At 51.5% G+C, this 14,551-nt stretch overlaps 1 protein-coding gene across 2 annotated transcripts in view; it reads left to right on the top strand.

Moving 5' to 3' along the window:
- The first annotated feature begins 5,203 nt into the window (after nt 1–5,203).
- LOC147747627 (putative oxidoreductase ZK1290.5) overlaps nt 5,204–14,551 on the top strand; it is a 775,562-nt gene continuing 766,214 nt past the window's right edge. For both annotated transcript variants that reach the window (XM_086954359.1, XM_086954367.1), the window contains exon 1: nt 5,204–5,455. In XM_086954359.1, coding sequence (XP_086810485.1) covers nt 5,371–5,455 — 85 coding nt within the window. In that variant the 5' untranslated portion in view covers nt 5,204–5,370. The remainder of the gene's footprint in view (nt 5,456–14,551) is intronic.

The raw sequence follows: 14,551 nt of genomic DNA, 5'->3' as shown, positions 1-14,551 counted from the left end.
GCTGTGGTAGCGCATAGTGATGTTGTGGTACCCCTGAGTGATGCTGTGGTACCCCTGAGTGATGCTGTGGTGGTGCGATAGATAGATAGAGTGAGGGCGATAGATAGCTAGAGGGAGGGCGAAACATAGCTAGAGGGAGGGCGATAGATAGAGTGAGGGCGATAGAAAGCTAGAGGGAGGGCGAAAGATAGATAGAGTGAGGGCGAAAGATAGATAGAGTGAGGGCAAAAGATAGATAGATAGATAGAGTGAGGGTGAAAGATAGATAGATAGAAAGAGTGAGGGCGATAGAGTGAGGGTGATAGATAGCGTGAGGGCGATAGATAGCGTGAGGGCGATAGATAGATAGAGTGGGGGCGATAGATAGATAGAGTGAGGGTGATAGATAGATAGAGTGAGGGCGATAGATAGATGTGTGTGGTTGTGTGTGTGTGTGTGGTTGTGTGTGTGTGTGGTTGTGTGTGGTTGTGTGTGTGTGGTTGGGTCTGGTTGTGTGTCTGGTTGTGTGTGTGTGGGTGTGTGTGGTTGTATGTGTGGCTGTGTGTGTGGTTGGGTGTGGTTGTGTGTGTGGTTGAGCATGTGGTTGAGCGTGTGGTTGAGCGTGTGGTTGTGCGTGTGGTTGTGCGTGTGGTAGTGTGTGTGGTTGTGCATGTGGTTGTGCGTGTGGTTGTGAGTGGGGTGATGTGTGAGGTGATGTGTGGGATGATATGTGTTTGTGTGTGGGGTGATGTTTGTGTGTGGGGTTGTGTGTGTGGTTGTGTGTGTGTGTGTGTGTGGTTGTGTTTGGTTGTGTGTGTGGTTGTATGTGTGTGTGTGCGTGGTTGTATGTATGTGTGTGTGCGGTTACAGAAGGATGTATGTGGAAGAGAGCAGCAGATCAGTACAGCAGAAGAGAACAGGGAGTTAAAGGAGGCGGGTGGAAGAGAACGGCAGATCGGCACAGGGGAAGAGAAGAGAACAGGGAGCTAGAGAGGGAGGCGGTGGAAGAGGGCAGCAGATCAGTACGGGAGAATAGAAGAGAACAGGGAATTAGAGAAGGAGGTAGTTGGAAGAGAGAAGCAGATCAGCACAGCAAAAGAGAACATGGAGTTAAAGAAGGAGGCAGGTGTAAGAGAGCAGCAGATCAGCACAGGGGAAGAGAACAGGGAGTTAAAGAAGGAGGCGGGTGGAAGAGAGCAGCAGATCAGCACAGGAGAAGGGAACAGGGAGTTAAAGAAGGAGGTGGGCTGGAAGAGAGCAGCAGATTAGCACAGCAGAAGAGAACCGGGAGTTAGAGAAGGAGGCGGGGTGAAAGAGAACAGCAGATCAGCACAGGAGAAGAGAAGCGAACAGGGAGTTAAAGAAGGAGTTCGGGTGGACGAGAGCAGCAGATCAGCACAGGAGAAGATAACAGGGATTTAGAGAAGGGGGCGGGTGGAAGAGAGCAGCAGATCAGCACAGGAGAACAGAACAGGGAGTTAAAGAAGGAGGCGGGTGGAAGAGAGCAGCAGATCAGCACAGGATAAGAGAACAGGGAGTTAAAGAAGGAGGTGGGGTGGAAGAGAGCAGCAGATCAGCACGGGCCGCGGCAGGGCCAGCAGGGCTCCGAAGATGGGTTCAGCGAGGTCGGGCCGCGGCAGTGCCAGCAGGGCTCCGAAGATGGTTTCAGCGAGGTCGGGCCGCGGCAGGGCCAGCAGGGCTCCAAAGATGGGTTCAGCGAGGTCGGGCCGCGGCAGGGCCAGCAGGGCTCCGAAGATGGGTTCAGGGTTCAAAAAGTCGTCCGTCCTTCTCAGGGTCAGCCGCGATTCTCTCTGCAGGGCTCTCCACTCCCGGATACAACTGCCGACTCATTCCAGAGCTGCCCCAGATATAGGTTGGGAGTCCTTTGATGTCCGGACCCTCGCGCCTGGGGGTCAGAGGGGCCGGGAGGAGAAGGCTTAGACACCCAGCAGGGGGGTGGAGCCCGCGCCCAGGGAGGCCGGAGGGCGATCCAAACCAGGCGTCCAGAGACGGCTGGAGGGCCATCGAAACTCTCCCCCTCCTGGATCCGTCAAGTGGTCGCTTTACCACCTGGTCGGGTCTTGGTGCCTCGATGTCGGGCTTCGATGGGGCCGCGGCCGAGGTCGGGCCGGGGCCACGTGGTCCGGACGTGGAAGGTTCAAGATGGGGTCGGGCCTGAGATGGTGGCCTGGGATAGGGGTCGCCGTGTTCCGGAGGGGGCGAGCCAGGGGTTGCCAGGAGTGGCGGCTCTCGTGAAGGCTGGAGACAGGGGTCGCTGTCGTCCAGGGCCCGCCATGCAGGAGGAGTGGGACCACGCCACGAGGCCGGGTCCAACAAGCACAGGAGAAGAGAAGCGAAGAGGAGTTAAAGAAGGAGTTGGGTGGATGAGAGCAGCAGATCAGCACAGGAGAAGATAACAGGGAGTTAAAGAAGGAGGCGGGTGGAAGAGAACAGCAGTTCAGCACAGGAGAAGAGAAGAGACCAGGGAGTTAGCTGGCGTGCAAATGGCAAGCGAGTGGATGCGAGGCGGCTCGGGGAGCAAATGGCAAGCGCGTGCACGGTCACATGCACTGTGTGTAATCCGCCAGCCAAAGCCCCTTGATAAGCTTTCCTGATCCACCTCTATATGTCTTGAGCTGCAATGCGCTTGCGCATTGGCAGGTCGAGACCTAAAAAGGCATGAGGTGCGTTGACAAATGGATGAACATCAACCACATGAGGCTGCACTTGGACAAGACTGAGCTCATCCCCAGCAGGGCCTCCATGGGTGTGAGGCCGGCGGATTGCGGCCTGGGGGCACCTAAGGTGCCTTTCCGTTGATACCTGCACCCGGTGGCAGGCATCTTGGGGTGCCGGCCACAGAATGCAGGGATGAACTGGACCCCTGCTTTCAGCAATGAAAGCATGCTTTCCGGTTTGAAAGCATGTTTGCATTGTAAGGTATACGAATGCCATCGTACTACCAGGGGCTGTAACCGACGACAGCAGGTCAGTCGGTTACAGCTCCTGCCCGATGTCGGACGGACTTAGGTCTGTCCGACATCGGAATAGGCCCCTAAGTGGGTCAGCAAGCAAATTAAAAAATAATCTATTTGAAAAATAATCTATATATAATTCAAACATTCATTAGAAATTGATTTTTACTTCATAGTTATTTCATTTTTCTTTTGTTTTTGATATATATGCTTCGAACAAGATACATACATTTACCTTTTACATATTAATACATCAGAAGAAAAGGGTGCAATGGCTATATACAGTGCATAAATCAAAAAACATTGGTACAGTAACAACATACCTGAAAAATCAACGGGTCCTACTACATTCTACTCATGTATCAGGATATTGCCTCCTTGTCCTCGATACTGTATCTATGCATGGTCCACAGAAGTGGGAAATAGGTCAGAGAACACTTGTAAGTGTCTTGTCGGTGTTTACACCACTGTTAATTGGTTAACCCGTTCATTTCTTAACATTGTCTTTGATTTGGATAAAGCTATACTCTTGGCCTTGTGAGGTGGGGAGGTGAGTGTAGGGTGTGCCGACGCATTTCGACCTTTGTGTTTGGACTGGGGTGATTAAAAGAAGGTCTTCCTCAGGGCTGGTGTGATTTCGTTTTGTAGGACATTGCTGACGTTTATAGTCTACAGATAGTGAGGCTCTGACGTAGCTCTCAATCTTGGTGGTGGTGTCTCTGCTGCTCTCTTTCTCAATCTGTTTTTGAAGTAATTCTGTAATGACTCTTTTTTGGGGCACCAATACCACTGCTATATGTATTTCTTTGCTGTCTTTTCTCTCGGATCCCCAGACGCTCTATCAATTCTTGTGTTTAGGCTCCGGCATTTTCTTCCTGCATTCTGGCATCAGTGACTCATTCTCGTCCAAAGGAACAAGTTTATGAGCTCTTAACAAAATTACTTTGTTGATGACCTGTACGAATGTTCAGGGGTGGGGAGCACCACATCATCATCACTCAGCGCCAGTGCAGCTCCACCTGAGCAGCACCTCAACATCACTCAGCACCACTCTAGCACCCCCTGAGCACCACCGCAGCACCACCTCAGCATCAGCGCAACACCACCTCAGTACTATTCGAGCAACACTCAGCAGCACTGCATCATTACTCAGCAAAAGCACAGCACCACCTGAACACTACCGCAGCATCAGTTTAGCACCACCTCAGCACCAGTGCAACACCACCTCAGCAACAGCGTAGCACCACTTCAGCACTAATCCGCATCACTCAGCACCACTTCATTAGGACCACCGCAGCACCACCTGAACACTACCACAACTCCAGCGCAGCAGTACCTCAGCATCAATCAGCCCCAGCGCAGCACCACCTCAGCACCACCTCTACCTCTCTCTAAAGCACATACACACACACAATTCCTTTCTCTCTCTCGCTCTTGTTTCTCTTTCTTTGTCACCCTTTTTCCTTCCTCTGGGTATCATTCTTTCTATTCTATTGCCCTCCTCTCATACTAACTCAGTCTGTTTTTCTCACTTGTTTATTTCTTCCCCCTACACACACCCTCTTTCTTACCTCCGTGTTTTTCATTCTCTATCTCTGGGCTCAACGCTTCTATATAGATTATTTTATACAGATTTCAGACACTATAGACACAGTTTCTAATGTACCCCATTCCGCCCATCTGAATTTGGCATCTTTTGATTCTCCCCTATTGTCCATCAGCTGCTCGTGTTGTAATTCAGGTACCATTTCCCAACCTCCATCCTCCCATTGTTTATTTGCCCCCTCACATAAACAAAAAAAAACTAGAACAAACAAGCATTAGAGCAGGCAGGAACAAGTTGCCAGCATTGCAAAACAAAAAAAGTCAGTATGTTCAGCAATACTCTGTCTGCAGTGCACCTCCTGATCTGTGGGTGTGTGCAGAAGGTATGGATAATGTGTTGCATGGCTAAACACTAATAAGGTCCCAAAGGCAAACAGATAAAAGACATTATCATTTACAATGCCAATAGCTCTAACTATGCCCAATTGCGAGACCTCTTGAATTGCAAATGATTGCTTATTTTGTTTTAATGTAGCCCAATAGTCCGCTTTACACGAGTTTCAGAACAAACAACCACGTGCCTTTGCCTAACCATGCTCTCCAGTTATACAGCTTTATTTATACATTACCTATACCTAAAACCATGTGACAAAGTGACTCATTAACTCTTTATATACTTAAGGAACAACGCTGATGCAACCTCTGATTTAATTTTGCAGAACGAAGGGGGAAAGCACACGTTTGAAGAAACGAATCCCACCGGATACGGAACCGTATCAGCGCCTCCCGTTGACTTCCGGTGACACCGAATACAGTGGGAAGTTTGAGAGTTCGCCAGCTCGCTGTGTATCCCGTTCCCGCTGTCCCCATCATGACATCCAGGGTTGTTACCAAGGACTTCCGTTACCCCACCACTGCGCTCGCCAATGGCCTCAGAATCCCCATGCTAGGGTTGGGTAAGTGACGCAAGCAACTAATCCTGGTGGGCAGGGACCCACCCCCGATATCAACACACGCTTAGCCCTTCTGTTGTTGCTGTGTTCATGTTTCCGCCCAGTGCCGCTCTGTGGCATGCGTGACGTTGTAAACCTGGCCATGTATGAACGTGTAAACAAAAGTACGGACAGGCTGTTTGCAACAGACCGCGCTGCTTCAGCACTCGTGAAATCAAATGAAATGCAAACACGAGCATTCCCCCGCAGAGCAAGGGAGAAAATAAAGCGTTGTTTGTAATCAACATAAGTTATTCATCCTGCATGCAATGCGCGTTGTTTCCTTGCAACGGCAGTTCGTCTAACAGAAATTAACTTAAAGGGAATTTAGAATGTTTTTAAAATAATGGAGTGCATTTATTGGCATGCAAGGGAAATGCATAGTTAAAATCGAAAGATTGAAAATTCATAAAAGGTAGATAATTCTAGATATAACTGGCCTATCAATCGCACAGAAATTAGATCCAGTGTGCTGTGTTATGCATTAAAACTCCAAATAATGTCTAAAATGAATTGCTTTTTCATCCGTGAGGACACTACCCTCCTGTGACTCGAACTCGGATCTTTAGCTCCCGAAGCTGGAGCTTAGTTCGCTGCTCCGCACTAATTCGGAGATAGACGAGCAACTAAAGCTCGGGTTGCATGCTACGCTCATCGCACGGACCTTTGTGTTTTTTTTTCATTCTGGAACCCGGATCCCAAAACGAGTCGAGTGTTTCGGGGAGGTTATGAGGATTAGTGTTTAATAGAGGTTGACGATCCAACAGAATAACTGGGAGAGCCGAGCCAAGGGACGCCCTCGCACAAGCCAAGCCCTGGAAATGTTTGCCCTGCAAAACATTGTATTGTTTTGTAATAGCATTTATATATCACTTACTACCCCTGACGAGGAGTCAAAGGGCTTTTTCTGGGAGTAGAACGCTACTCCTGAATCAATAAGGATTGGTGGTGAATTAGTATAGTGCAATATGAAAGTAATTTGAGTGGTGGATATTAATCAGGTATTTGGATTGAGAAAGATAGCGAAGGGATAGAACAGGGTAAAATGTTAGCATGTATATAGCGTTTGGTACCCTGATGGGGTGTTGAAGCGCTTTTTTGGTGAGTAGCACTGTTAGACTTGGTATCTTTTGGCGTTTCCCCAGACTTTCTGCTTTCTGACCTCCCGGTTTTGACTCTGTTTTTGCTGGTGTAATGACTCTGCACACTTTACTCACTGCTGTCCAGTGGTAAAGTGCAAGTGCTCCTCTATAAAATGTGTTATGGATTGATATTTCCATGTTTGGCTTATTTGATCTATGTGTCAGACCCTAGTAAAGTGCACTGCGAGTGCCAGGGCCAATGGATCAAATGCTGTTGCTGGGCTGCAGCACTGAATTGTGCCACCCACGTAAACAGCCCGTAAAGTGTATCTCTGGCCTGCCACTGCAGAGCCTGTGTGCAGCCTGGGGCTGCAATGACGACTTGGCAAGTGCACACACTTGTAAGTCCCTAAACCTTCCTTTTTCTACACATGAGTCACCCCTAAGATAGGCCAAAGATGCCCCATTGGGAGGGTGCGTTGTTGGTAAGAGGCAGGACATGCCCTGGTGTGTGTGGCATGTCCTGAATTGCCGCCTACTTCGTTTTTCACTATTGCACGGCTACCTGCTCTCCATAGGCCAGACTGGGCAGTTTGATCATTACACCCCATGATCCTAACTGACTCAGGGAACACAGTAGAACTTCCAGTTTAGTATGCCTGAACTCAGAATGATAAAATACATCTTTTAGTTAAGTTGGTTTTAACCTTCTGTGTTTGAAAATGCCACTTTTAGAAGTGGGCATTTTCTGACCTAACCATCCAGTCTGCCTCTGCTAGCGTGTGTATTTGCTGCCTGGTTTGTGAGTGACAGGGCTGGGGGGAGACAGGGTGATTCAGCCAGGCTGAATAGACACATCTACACCTAGATGGGTGGGAGGAGTAGCGCCTAGGTCTGACTAGGGCAGAGCTCACCTTCCATAATGCTGGCTCCACCTCCCGTGGTGCGTCTGAGGACCCTGGCCCTCACTGACAAAGAAAGGAGGTGCACCCTGACAGAATGCACCCCAAACTCGTTTGAACTAGGTCCAGGCCCCTCTGCCTTCAGAGGACAAAGGATTTGCTGGTATAAATATTGGGGCCCAGACCCCAAGACTTTAGATCTCACTGGAATCAAGGAACCTGACAAGAAGAAGAGCTGGAAGAGATGCCAGGAGGAGTAACGCCCCTTTGCTGTGTTGTTGCTTTGTTGGGTTGGTCTGCAGCTGCTGCTTCTCCCTTGGGCAGTGAAAGGACTGGACTGAACTTTCTTTACTTGTCCTGAGTGTCTCCAAGGGCCTGAAACTGAGCTGGCCTCCTGTTAAGAAGTCTCAGGGAATGCAAAGACTTCACCAACCTCTGGGTACCACCTCTGGAACCATTGTTTCAGTTGACACAGAGGAAAGGGAACCGCGACCGACTCTGTCATCTGACTCCGACACTGGCCTTGTGTCCCGAAGGCACCGAAACAAAGCACTGTCTCGCCCTGCATCGCCCCCCTCAATCTCACTGACGCCGTCCTGGACGATCGCCACCGAGTCGTTGCTCGCACCACATCGAGGGGCACCGCATCCTGCATCGCCTCGCTTCACTTCGCTGGCCTGAGCTCACCGATACCGTCGCCGCGGGCTCGACACCCGTAACCGCCTCGTCACGTACAGCTGTCCGGCTCGGCCAGCACCGATTCCCGCCAACCGGCTCTGTCGCTGCATTGTAACTTGCCAACACCACATCGAGCACAGTCTCGCCCTGCACCACCCGCCTTGGTCTCACCGACGCCGTGTGGACGACCGTCACCGAGCCGCTGCTCGCACCGCATCGAGAGACACCACACCGTGCACCGCATCCACTTTGCACTGTAACCGCGACGGACGCCACAACCAGTTCTTTCACCCACATCGCAACTAGCCAGCACCGCATCGAACATCGTCTCGCCCCGCACCGCCCGACTTGGTCTCACCAATGCCGTCTGGACGATCCTCACCGAGCCGCTTCTCGCACCGCATCAAGGGACACAGCCCCGTGCACCGCTCCCACTTTGTATTGCAACCACGATGGATGCCAAGACCGACTCGCACCTTCTTGTGAGCCGCCGTAAGAAAGGTACTGTAAACGATTCTGTTCTGCTGTTGCTGGCCCGTACCAAGGTGGTCAGCTAGAACTCTGAGACTGTTGTTTTCAGCATCGCGGAAGGCTCGGACCGAGCTACCGACTCATACGAAATATGTTTTCAACGTAACTTTGCAATTTTTAAAGACATTTTGCAACATAACTATTTTTAAAAGTTCTGTACTGTGCATATTTATCGTATTTGGTCTTGTTTGAGTATATAAAAATATTGGATATTTTTTTAAAACTCGTGTGGTGTCCGTTTGTAGTGCTTACATTGTGTTACTGTTGGTTCTGTAGTAGGGGATCTCTGTGTATAGTCATAATCTCGTGAATAGTCCCGCTCATGAGCGTGGACCCCGGAGCAATCAAAAATAATCTCTTAAACTGTCTAACAATGCAGTCCTACACAGACACTTAAGAGAGAATTTAAAGACCTATACTGCAGCCTATATCCACAAGCTACACTGTCCAGTACTTCAACTAGACATTCCACCAAAACCACACACAGCAAAGCCTGCCAAGTTTTTTTTCACAGAGAAAAACGTTCCCTTTAAACAGCAAAGCCTCTGGAATGATAGAGAGGAAGGGAAGGACAGACAAGCCCTATAGGCTGCCATTATGTGGCTCAAAAAGGGATACCGTGCCTTTAAGGAAACTTTCTAGAACTTTCTCAGTATCCCAGAATGCCCAGCAGGTCCCATTTACTTTCAGTTCTTTTTTCCGGCTCCTGCTAGCAGGACCCTGGAGCATTGAGCTCTCCCTTTTTGGGTTTAGTTTAAGAATTTTGCACTTTTAAAGTGTGTGAGTGTTTACACTCGACGTGTTTTGGTGCCCTCTTCCTTCTCTGGTATTCTGGGCACTCCTTTTTTTGTCTAAAATGCCAGCATTATTTGATAAATGCCTGGAGTGCTCAAGGAAGAAAGCCAAGTCGGACCCACACTCTGTGTGAATCCTGTGCCTCCCTTCTCCTCACCTTCCTGAGAAGTGTGAGATTTGTCAGTCCTTCACCTCCAGGACCCTGAGAGACAGAAAGAAGATCAGGCTCCAAGGAATGGAAGAGAGAAGGCTGCAGAGTCAAGGTGGGTCTGGGCAGGCTGGATCTGCTTCCTCTGCCCATGCTGAGGCCTCTGAGGTGCTCCCCAGTGCCAAGAAGGCCAGATAACGTTGCCGTTCTCCGTCGACGTCGATCCCATCGACGACGGCGTCGAGAGGCATGACGGCGGTATGCTCCCCTTCTCCCCAGGGCTCTGGGTCGAGGCGACGTCGACGTTCGGCATCAAGGGGACTGTCGAGGCCGCCGTCGAGGTCTTCATCATCGTTGGCGTCATCATCTTCGACGTCATCGTCGACACCTTGACGTCGTAAGGATTCCAGTCGACGTCGGCGCTCGCCGTCGAGGCAACACCGCCGTTCGCCCTCGCCATCGACTCGGCGCTCGCCGTCGAGGCGACGACGCAGTTCGCCCTCGACGTCGACTCGGCGATCGGGGTCGAGAAGGACCCATTCGCCGTCTAGGCACAGATCTTCAGAGTCGAGGAGACGACACCCGTCGACGTCGAGACGGCGTTCGTCGATGCCGAAGAGGCGCTCAAAGCCGAAGAGAAAGAGATCATCCTCCAGGAGGCGTTCTGAAGCCAGGAGTCCGCCCCGATCTTCAGGGGCACGACGGCGACGTCGGTCACCAACAGGGGGCCGTGCCTCTCGGTCTCCTACGCCGAAGAAGATGAGGTCACTGGGCTCGGTGTACTCTGTGGTGTACTCTCATCCCAAGCCGAGGTCACCTACACCTCCTCCACCACTGCCTAAGGAGCCGTCGCTGTGCACTCCTTCGCCACCACCTCCTCCTGTGCCTCCACATGCACCACCACGGGCTCTGAGATCGGTTTCACTACCACTCCTCCCTACGCCGCCTAAGGGGGCACCTCGGCCGAGGCCCCGGTCAGCCCACCGCCGCAGATTCCTCCGCAGGTACCAGCAAAGCCGGCGCCGCCGCAAGCACCTGCCGGACGTCTAAGGCCTAGGAGACCTAGATCTCGCTCCGGACGGAGAGGGAGATGAAGGAGTCGCCGTCGCTCATCAACAAGATCAAGACGACGCCATAGGAGGGGTCGATCTAGGTACAGCACGGAGTCGTCCAGTGCCAGGGATTACTCTCCAACTCTATCGGGATCCCCTCGGACGAGGGTATTCCCTGTGGACGACGTGGTTTCCTTTCAGGAAGTCTTGTTGAGGGGTGCGAGCAAACTGGGCATCCAACTGACTGTGCCCACGCCGACGACCTCGGTGATATTCGAGACTCTCCACAAAAAGCACCTGTCGAGACCTCTGTTGCCTTTGGGACCAGGGTTAGTGGAGCACGCCATGGAGCTCTTCCACACTCCGGCGGTTACGAAAGCAGCTCCCTCCAGGTTACAAAAGAAGTACATGGCTCCTGATGCAGACCCGGCTTTCCTCCGATTGGATCCAACCCCGGGCTCCGTAATTGTGACGGCGGCAAGGAAACAACATGCCACCACCCCATCCTCCAATGTGCCTCCGGACAAGAGAGCCGCTGGTTGGATTCAGCGGGCAGGAAGGTGTCCGGGACGGCCGCTACCTCTATGAAGGTTGCCAGTGCTTCTGCGCTGTTGGGGCGCTATGACCGGGCCCTTTGGGAGTCCCTCCAGCAGTTCGCCGACCTCCTCCCACGGGAAAAGAAGGAGGATTTTATGGAGATCCTGAATGAGGGATTGCTGGTGGATTCATCGCTCCTGGCAGCTAATGGCTACTGTCATGGAGTGAGTCAGAGATGCGACGCTTGGCTCAGATTGACATCACTGAAGCCGGAAGCCCAACAGAGGGTGGCCAACCTGCTCTTCTCGGGCGAGACCCTTTTCGGGAAACACGCCGACGATGAAATGGCCTGCATGAAGGCGGAGGCTGGGACTCTGACGGCGGTGGGCTTGGAGAAGCCCAAGGACCAGAAGAAAAACTACCGCCCGTTCCAGAGACGGTACGGGGCGCAGGGCAGAGGGCAAGGTCAACGGTCTGGACAGCAGCAACAGCAGCATCAGTTCCAGAGGAAGCCCTTCCAGAAACGGCAGATGGGCAGGGGTGGTCAGCAGTCGGCCACCGCAACCAAAGGCCCGGCCGGGTCTAGACCCTGAGCGATTACTTCCCCTTTATCCGTTACCCGCTCCGGGGGGGGGGGGGGAGCGTTCAATATTTTCTGGCAGAGTGGAGAAAAATTACTCCGGACAAGTGGGTGCTGAATATTGTTTGCAATGGATACAGTCTTCGGTTCGTCAGCACGCAGTTTCAGCTGCGCGAGCTCCAGGCGGAGGCCAATACCCTGTTAAGAAAACGGGCGATAGAAGACGTCCCTCTGTCTCAAAGGGGAAGAGGTCTATACTCACGGTTCTTTCTAGTCCGAAAAAAGGACAAGAACGAGTTCAGGCCTATTCTGGATTTGCGGCAAGCAAACAAGTGGATTCGCAGAGAAAAGTTTTGCATGCTGTCTTTGCACCAGATTTACCCTCAGCTGCAAAGGGGAGACTGGTTGTGCGCGATAGACCTACAGGATGCGTACTTCCACGTGCCCATCGCACAGAAACACCGGAAGTTCCTGCGATTCCAAGTCGACGCCAATCACTATCAATATACAGTGTTGCCGTTCGGGCTGAAGTCAGCGCCCCAGGCGTTTTCCAAATGCATGGCAGTGGTGGCGGCACACCTGAGAAAGAACAAGGTGTTTGTCTACCCGTATTTGGACGATTGGTTGATCAAGGCATCCTCCTTTTCGGAAGCGCAAGCGCACTTCCAGAAGACGTCCGTTCTCTTGAACAAGCTGGGGCTGCACATCAACATGTCCAAGTCTGTTCTGACTCCGGTCCAGTGCCTACAGTACTTGGGAGCCACCATCAATACGCTGCCTGCAAGCGTGTCTCCTTTGGAGGAAAGACGTTTATCACTCCTTCGGAAGGCTCAGGCTCTTATGACCGCTCCATCTACGACAGTGAGGACGGTGTCTTCTCTACTGGGGTCGATGGCCTCCTGTATCTTCCTCACGCCACACGCACAGCTTCACATGAGACCGCTGCAGGATTGTCTGGAGGATCAGTGGGACCAGAGGAGAGGCGGCTGGAACGACCAGATACTACTGTCTCTGCATGCTCTACAGTCTCTGAAATGGTGGTGTTCAGCGGAGAATCTCCTCAAGGGGGTTCCCTTCCACAAGGACATTCCCACTTAGACTATCGTGACGGATGCTTCTCTCCACGGATGGGGAGCGCATTCCGGGGAGTTACAGATCCAGGGAACGTGGTCTCCGATGGAGTCCACGTATCGCATCAATTTTCTGGAACTCAGAGCTGTTCACTTGACACTTAAGGCCTTTCATCCGTCCTTCGAGACCAACTCTCTGCTTGTACAGATGGACAATACGACCACGATGTATTACCTCAACAAGCAGGGGGGCTCGAGATCGCGCACCCTGTCGCAGGAGGCGCAGGCGATCTGGCACTGGCTTCTTGCCAGAGAACTGACGATAACGGCTACTCATCTACCAGGTGTGCAGAATGTTCAGGCAGACGCACTGAGTAGACTGATCCAGGAAAACCACGAATAGGTCATAAACGACGAAGTGCTCGGAGACGTCTTCAACAGGTGGGGCACTCCAGACGTGGATCTGTTCGCCACCGCCGAAAACAGCAAATGTCGAAACTTTGCATCCAGGTACCGCCAGCAGGGAACGCGGGGGGATGCGTTATGGATCAATTGGTGAAACAGCTTTCTGTACGCTTTAACACCCATTCCCCTGATTCCGGCCGTGCTCATCAAGCTGGCCCAGTCCAGGGCGCGGATGATCCTGATTGCCCCGGAATGTCCCAGGCAGTGGTAGTTCACGGACCTGCTTTACCGGTCTCTCCTTCCTCACATTCGGCTGCCGTGCCGGCAGGACCTTCTCACGAAGTTCGGGGGCAGATGGTGCACCCCAATCTATTGTCTTTGAGTTTGGCGGCATGGCTCCTGAGATAGTGCAATATGGCCATTTGAATCTCCCTGCAGAGTGTATGGACATACTGAAGGAAGCTAAGAGACCTTCCACTAGGACTTCCAATGCGTACAAGTGGAAGAGATTTTGCATCTGGTGCAAGTCCAAGAATTATGATCCAACGACATGTAAGGAAGATGTCATCCTTCCGTACCTTCTGCATTTGGCGCAGTCTGGCCTTAATGTTCATTCTATTAAGGTTCCTCTCGCTGCGCTGACTGCCTACAGGAAATGCCCTTCGCAGACCTCCTTCTTCCAGATCCCTGTGATCAAGGATTTTTGGAAGGCTTGAAGAAAGTGTTTCCTCCTGTACGACTTCCCTCGCCTTCATGGGAATTGAATGTGGTGCTGTCCGGATTGATGAAGGAACCTTTTGAACCTATTCATAAGGCTTCGTTGCAGCACCTGTCCTGGAAGGCGGCGTTCCTCGTGGCCATTACATCGAGTGAAATTCAGGCGTTGTGTGGCCAAGAACCTTATACTGTATTTCATGCTGCTAAGGTTGTTATGCGTACTAACCCTAAATTTCTTCCTAAGGTTATTTCTGATTTCCATGTTAACTAGACCATAACTTTACCTACGTTTTTTCAGAATCCTTCCTCTCCAGCGGAAAGGTCTCTATATTCCCTGGATGTCAGGAGGGTGTTGAAATTTTATCTGGATAAAACCAAGGATAATCGTAGGTCAGACCAGTTGTTTATCAACTATGGATCGGTCAGGATAGGTCTTGCTACTTCGAAACAGTCTATTTCGAGGTGGATCGTGTCCTGTTTACAGTTCTGTTATCAAAAGGCTAATAAGACCTTAGGGGGGTAAACCTAAGGCTCATTCCACCAGGGGCAAAGCTGCCACGACT

The sequence above is a fragment of the Lissotriton vulgaris genome, chromosome 1_1 (assembly GCF_964263255.1).
Source record: "Lissotriton vulgaris chromosome 1_1, aLisVul1.2, whole genome shotgun sequence".
Classification (NCBI taxonomy): Eukaryota; Metazoa; Chordata; class Amphibia; order Caudata; family Salamandridae; genus Lissotriton; species Lissotriton vulgaris.
Note: the sequence above shows the minus strand (reverse complement) of the source record. Positions and strands in the feature narration are given on the sequence as shown.